Source organism: Hyalella azteca, unplaced genomic scaffold (assembly GCF_000764305.2).
Source record: "Hyalella azteca isolate HAZT.00-mixed unplaced genomic scaffold, Hazt_2.0.2 contig3795, whole genome shotgun sequence".
NCBI classification, from domain to species: domain Eukaryota; kingdom Metazoa; phylum Arthropoda; class Malacostraca; order Amphipoda; family Hyalellidae; genus Hyalella; species Hyalella azteca.
The window spans coordinates 1-7,051 of record NW_025934030.1 but is presented as its reverse complement, the minus strand read 5'-3'; the positions used below and the strand labels follow the sequence as shown (position 1 = coordinate 7,051).

General features: G+C 38.4%; 1 protein-coding gene across 1 annotated transcript; it reads right to left on the bottom strand.

Moving 5' to 3' along the window:
* Window positions 1–1,105: 1,105 nt before the first annotated feature.
* On the bottom strand, window positions 1,106–6,745 carry LOC108678009 (tRNA (uracil(54)-C(5))-methyltransferase homolog; the record flags this gene model as incomplete). The annotated part of the gene is given in 5 exon segments (XM_018166335.2): window positions 1,106–1,255; window positions 1,586–1,756; window positions 2,696–2,902; window positions 5,603–6,023; window positions 6,217–6,745. Coding segments are annotated over 5 exon segments (1,035 nt in total), but the record flags the coding sequence as incomplete, so codon positions are not given.
* Window positions 6,746–7,051: the final 306 nt, after the last annotated feature.

Below are 7,051 nucleotides of genomic sequence, written 5' to 3'. Positions count from 1 at the left end.
AAATTCATCGCTACTCTGCGCTGCATTTGTTGCGGCCCGGAACATAGCATTAATTTAAATATTCATTAACAACGAAAATGTAAGACAATTCTTGAGCAAGAGTCGTCGCAAATAGCACAGGCGAGGCGCTCTACACAAAATTCCAAATCAACGTCTTTCATTGGCAGCCTCGCAAGAAAAGTTATGGCATTGAACAACATTAATTTGTAATACTTGCATAGGGTGGGCTATAGATATGCGTCTGTTGACTACCTGAATACTGGACAACTCTGAAATTGAAATCTAGAAACGATTTTAAACCTACCGTCCGTTGAAAAGATTTAATCAAACGGCCACTCTAGTCAAGAAAAATACTAGAATCGCCGACAGGCCTATCCAGGCCTATTCTTCAATGCCGAAGATACTATACATTATACTACACTATACACTATAGGTACTATACTATACTACTATAACTCATGAATACGTACCGGAAAGCTAGTGTCCGGCAAGATGCGGAATTTATTGTGGGCACACGACTCCTCGATATGAGCAGCACCGAACACCAGACGGTAGGGGTCTTTGTGACGACACTTGTGAGTTGTGTTGCTGCACAAACACAGGCTTTAGTTGCTAATTTTGTTGAGTTTACGTCATCAAGTATAATATTGAAGATCATCATATTGAATATGGAAGATATTGAGTTTAGATCAAGTCGGTACCTATAATATTGAAATAAACTGAACATTTTAAATTAAGGTACAACACAAACTTCCATTCAAGGTTTATTAAGATATCACTTCGGTTTTCCCCATGACGATGAATCAGATAAGAAAACGATGACAAATGTAAAAAAATTCATTCACTTCAGTTGATTCTGTAATGATGAAAGCCTGAATGATGTTGAAATTAGGTGCAAGCATTAACTTACATACTAGCAAACCATAAAACACTTACAATTTACAAACTAGCAAACCAATCACATTAGAGTGACTCATCCTAATATAACTTGCAAATCATTAAAAACTTTGANTGTTGGCAGCAACAAGTGCAGATGTTGCAGCAACAAGTACAGATGTTGCAGCAACAAGTACAGATGTTGCAGCAACAAGTGATGAGTTCATACCTCGTCCAGAAGATGAGGGAAGATGTGGACACAGGCGATGATGTGGCCCACATCGTTGGAGCGCACCGTGACGCTACGCCATACGCCTGGAGCCTCGTGGAAGTCTATGAAGCTGGGGTGTTTGCTCAGTCTTATGTGGTCCTCGAATAACTGCACGACAGAGATAACTTATCACAAGGTGCCATTGTGATACTATAAATAAATATCGAAAACAGGCGGCGATTTCCAAGCTCTAGAGCTTCCTCTAAAACCGTAAAAACGTTTGTACCAAATTGTCCGTCTTACACTGGAAAAACCGTGACCAAATCAACATCATTCATTCTTTTTTTTTTTGCTGCATGAAATTTAAATAAACATTTTAATCCCCAACACGAAAATAATTAATATTTCAACTAGGTGAAATTTTAGGTCATCATCTGGCCCACATATTTACATATTAAAAAATATGGCATACCTGACCAAAAAGTTTGACATACCTACCTGACAAAAAAGTTTGTGCTCCTTCCTGACGCTGAGCAGACTAGAGGGTGCCACGCATGCAGTGCCTGCTGTCTTAGGGTCGCCCGTCAACAACCCTACAGTCTTGGGGTTACCGTCAACCCCGCGCCATACAGTGAACGTATCCTCGTTCCTGTACCCCTGCTCTGCAGGCTGGAAAACGTATGGTCGTTAGACGTGAATTTACATTAAATAAAGAGATTACATTCATTGACAAATAACTAAAAAATTGCTTTATTGACTTCAATTAATTTACATTAAATTTAATTTACATTAAATAAAGAGGTTACATTCAGTGACAAATAATTAAAAAAATTACTTTAATGACTTTAATTAATTTACATTAAATTTAATTTACATTAAATAAAGAGTTTACATTCATTGACAAATAACTAAAAAAATTACTTTAATGACTTTGATGCATAATTTAACGTTATAATCGTATCTAGCGTAGGTACAATTGTATCCATGCAGTCCGACAAGAGTTAAATAAAACCTCAATAATATGTAATATAAAATAACATATAATGATCTTAATAATATACATAACTGACAGCGGCCACAATGGGGTGTAGCGGGCAGGGCAGTAGCGGCAGTTGCTCAGGCAAGGGCAGGCCGTAGACGTTAAATATTCTATCCTTGAGTTTCTTCAGTACGAGACTAGCGCTGGTCTCCTTGTGCTGTAGTTGTTCAGCGTAGGGCTTGCGCCACAGCGGCGTGTACACGTCTGCTACCACCTCTACGCTGAGCAGACTAGAGGGTGCCACGCATGCAGTGCCTGCTGTCTTAGGGTCGCCCGTCAACAACCCTACAGTCTTGGGGTTACCGTCAACCCCTCGCCATACGGTGAACGTATCCTCGTTCCTGTACCCTTGCTCTGCAGGCTGGAAAACGCACGGTCTTTTTTTATGAGGTTACACTCATTGACAAATAATTATATAATGACTTTGATGCATAATTTTACAACGTTATAATCGTAACGAGCGTAGGTCCAATTGTATCCATGCAGTCCGACAAGAGTTAAATAAAACCTCAATAATATGAAATATAACATGATAATATATAATGATCTTAATAATATACATAACTGACAGCGGCCACAATGGGGTGTAGAGGACAGGGCAGTAGAGGCAGTTGCTCAGGCAAGGGCAGGCCGTAGACGTTAAATATTCTATCCTTGAGTTTCTTCAGTACGAGACTAGCGCTGGTCTCCTTGTGCTGTAGTTGTTCAGCGTAGGGCTTGCGCCACAGCGGCGTGTACACGTCTGCTACCACCTCGTGCTGGTTACCTTCTGTAGTCTGAAATGTCATTGTGGTATTAATATCCAATATAAAAAACTTTAATAAATGTTTACTGTAGTCTAAAATGTCATTGTGGCATTCATATCCAAGTTAAAAAACTTCAATAAATGCTTACTGTACTTTGAAATATTGTGTTATTAATATTCACGTTAAAAACTTCAATAAATGCTTGCTGTAGTCTGAAATGTCATTGTGGTATTGATATTCACGTTAAAACACTTCAAAAAATGCTTACTGTAGCTCGAAATGTCATTCTGGTATTAATATTCATGTTAAAAAACTTTAATAAATGTTTACTGTAGTCTGAAATGTCATTCTGGTATTAATATTCACGTTAAAAACTTTAATAAATGTTTACTGTAGTCTGAAATGTCATTGTGGTATTAATATTCAAGATATTAAACTTTAATAAATGTTTACTGAATGCTGAAATGTTATTGTGGTATTAATATTCACGTTAAAAAACTTTAATAAATGTTTACTGTAGTGTGAAATGTGATTGTAGTATTGATATTCATGTTAAAAAACTTCAATAAATGCTTACTGTTGTCTGAAATGTTATTCTGGTATTATTATGCAAGTTAAAAAACTTTAATAAATGTTTACTGTAGTCTAAAATGTCATTGTGGTATTGATATTCACGTTAAAATACTTAAAAAAAATGCTTACTGTAGCTCGAAATGTCATTGTGGTATTAACATTCACGTTGAAAAACTTCAATAAATGCTTACTGTAGTTTGAAATGTCATTGTGGCATTACTATTCAGGGTATATAAAAACTTTAATAACAATAAAATTTAGATTAAATTGCAGCGTATGCTAATGAACATCGTCTACAGTCCATATTTAAAAACGTTGGTTTGTCAAATCATTTGCTAAAAGTATTAGTATATTAGTACCAATACCTACCATTCAGCGTGTAAGATAGTAATTAAGTTACTAATACCACACTATAGTAATATTTTATTAGTACCTTAGAGGAGCATTTGGCGACGCAATTCTTTCCGACAACACGACTACACAACACACATGAATTAAAATCTGGCCTTTACGAATACTATTCTTGATAGTATTCGTAAAGGCCTTAATCACGGCCTTTATTCGTAAAGGCCTTAATCAGGGCCTTTATTCGTAAAGGCCTTAATCATTCGTAATCTGGCTTTAATCACGGAAGGCGTCAAGATGTTGTACAACGAAGAGTAAACCCGCTACTTTTTACCCACTGCCTCCTGAGCAACGCCGGGTTAACTTGCTAGTGCGTGACGCTAGTCGGACAAATACTAGGCAAACGATGGCACAACGCCATTCATATCCTAACTTCTTACAATCTTAAATAATTTGAATAGATATTATATAATTTATATTTTGAATCGTTATAATCGTTATATAGATATTATATAATTTGTATTTCAATTCGTTACATAAAGCATGCGCAACATCAAGACACATGTTTGCAACCAACTCGTGCTAGTGGTTTCCTTAAATCTGAAGCTTTATTCATAAATATGATAATAATTATTAATAAATAGTCCATACAATATGTATAAAATTCTTATGTCATGTAAGAATTCTAAATGGAAGACCGTTATATTTTAAGTATGAATCATTACTTGTTTAATTTGAGCATCTACACTCTACAGTTCCACACATTTCTTTTAATTCTGTGGCGGCAGTCTTCCTTTTTAGCGCATTTTCTCATTTATGGGAAAAAACGCTATTGTGCTCGTCATGTCCGTCCGTCCGTCCGTGACTTCACGGACGGACGGACGAGAAAATGCGCTCTGTGTCACTCACTGCAGTACTGAGTACTGATCTAATTTATTATTCATGTCTTCGTATCCAAATTTTAAGATTGAAACAACTTCAGCCTCTGGTAACGGTTCAGATACAGCCCACCAGTCGATTCCTTACGACTGCCAACGACGTCACATCTTCACTTTTGATCGCCCGCTTCATCTTTATTATGGCGCGAGACTTCCAGCGTGCGTCTCGTCTAAGGTGGCAGCCGTGAGGTGTGGTAGGATCTTGAGACTTCAGCAACAGCTCGTCTCCTCATGGAGAACGGGTCTCTGTGAGAGCTGAGGAGAGGACCGGATGCTGCAGGTTGGTTGTCCGTCACTAAAGCTCAGGGTGTTGTGGCAATTTGTAGCTCCGGCCGGTTTCCATTACGGATAACTGTCTTCACTTCATTACCCTCAAGCCAAATAATAATACTATCCTTGTCTTTCAACTGTATGTATATTCATCAGTTAACCGATTTATTATAGTCTCTTATATTACGATGACTAGGTAAACATTTTTATGCGTACAGCTGCTGGGTCCGTAAATTTAAGGTGGCGTTTCATTCAAATCAGTTGGCATTTTTTCGAAAGGATGGGCGGTAAAGAACTTAGCGCGTCAGTTTCCCTGTGCTACCTGCATGGCTTGCGATTCTAGATGCGGATTAAGAGGACTTCCACCGGGCAGCAGCTCGGGCCAATTCACTTTTTTTTCAAGATTTATTGTCTTCACCTAACACAATTCCGATTTAATAAATTCAGTATTTTTTGAAACGTTTTCTTTACATTATTACCTAGGGGAAATTTAATCTTTCCCTCCCCTGAAAGGGAGGTCACGATAAAGTTTTGTACACAGTAAACTAATATTCATCTTGTCACTTAAACCTACAAGCAGGAAGATTCGGAGTCATAAAATTACCTGGATGGCTTTTCTGACCACTCTGTTGTCAGGGGGAGAAGGCGGCTGAATTTCAACGACGTTTTCCCTGCGTGTCATGACAGGAGGCATAGAAGCGGCGAGTTCTTGCAGCTTGGCTTCCGTGAGACCAAACACGGCCTTGGGTATAGTCTGGCCATGGCTGGGTAGTGAGGGAGGTAGGCGGGGGGATAGATGAGTAATATGTGAGGGGGAAGAGGGGAGTTGTGAGGGGGAAGAGGTGATTTGTGAGGGAGAAGGGGTGATTTGTGAGGGGGAAGAGGTGAGTTGTGAGGAAGAAGAGGTAATTTGTGAAAGGGAAGTTTGCTGGGGATGTTGTGCGGGAGACGGAGAAGGGGGCGGAGTTAGTGGATCGCTGGAGTCCGACGGTATACTCGCGTAGGAGTCCACGGGACGTATCGCTCTGTAAAAAAATGTTAACGATGACATATGCAAGTGTTAAACGGATTATATTTAGATTAAAATTTAACCCACCAAGAAATTTTCCAGTTAGGCAGATATTGATCTATTTTCATGCTGTTTACCTCATATTTTCATACAGAGCCCTATTAAAATGCCCACGTTAGAGATGTAATTCAATTTAAAAACTTACTTACCGTTTCCTGACGGTTCTGACAGCCGTGAAAGCGACGCTCCTGACGCTAGAGCAAAGCTGACACACGCCTGCTGCTAGAAGCGTCATCTCTTGACACTAATTAATTATTAAACGACGAAGACAGTTGTGATAGATCAAGAATTACGTAGTACTCTAAAACAGACTTCAAACAATTCCGTAAGTTGGAAAGAACGTCTTGCAAACTGACAATAAATCAGAGGATTGTATGAGCTGACAAACAATCCTACATATGAACCTAATTACTACTATCTGAAGTATGCTATTGGCGGCATTAATCAAAGCCATTGTTCTAGAGTACAGATATCCAAGTGCCTCAATGCGAAAGCTATACCTAATTAAATGATTTTTATGTTAATATCAAACCCAGTTCAGTTAGCAGCAATATAATGAGATTGTTTGGACAGGTCCAGTCAAAGTAATCGAAATTACTCAGTGGCGAGAGCCATACTAATAAGGGCGTAATTTATCATGTCATGGTAACGAACTTACTGTAATTGTAGGTACTTAGTTTACATATTATGGTATTTAAGTACTGTGTTCACTTGGTGTAATGATACATCTAAAATTGTGAAAGCTATGTAATTATTGCTCAAACAAACCTTAACGATATCATGTGCCGAGATTGCTACGATAAGCAAACAATTTATATTATAATTTTTTAGTTGCAACAGCCGTACAGCTGAACTAAGGGAATACAGTTTAGGAAGGAAGCTCGGGACCCAGAGGGCGCAAAACCTCTCAGCGCTGCCTGCAGTCGTCAATGGAATAAAGTGTCTCTGAACGAATAAATTTGCCGATACAAATAAATAAACTAC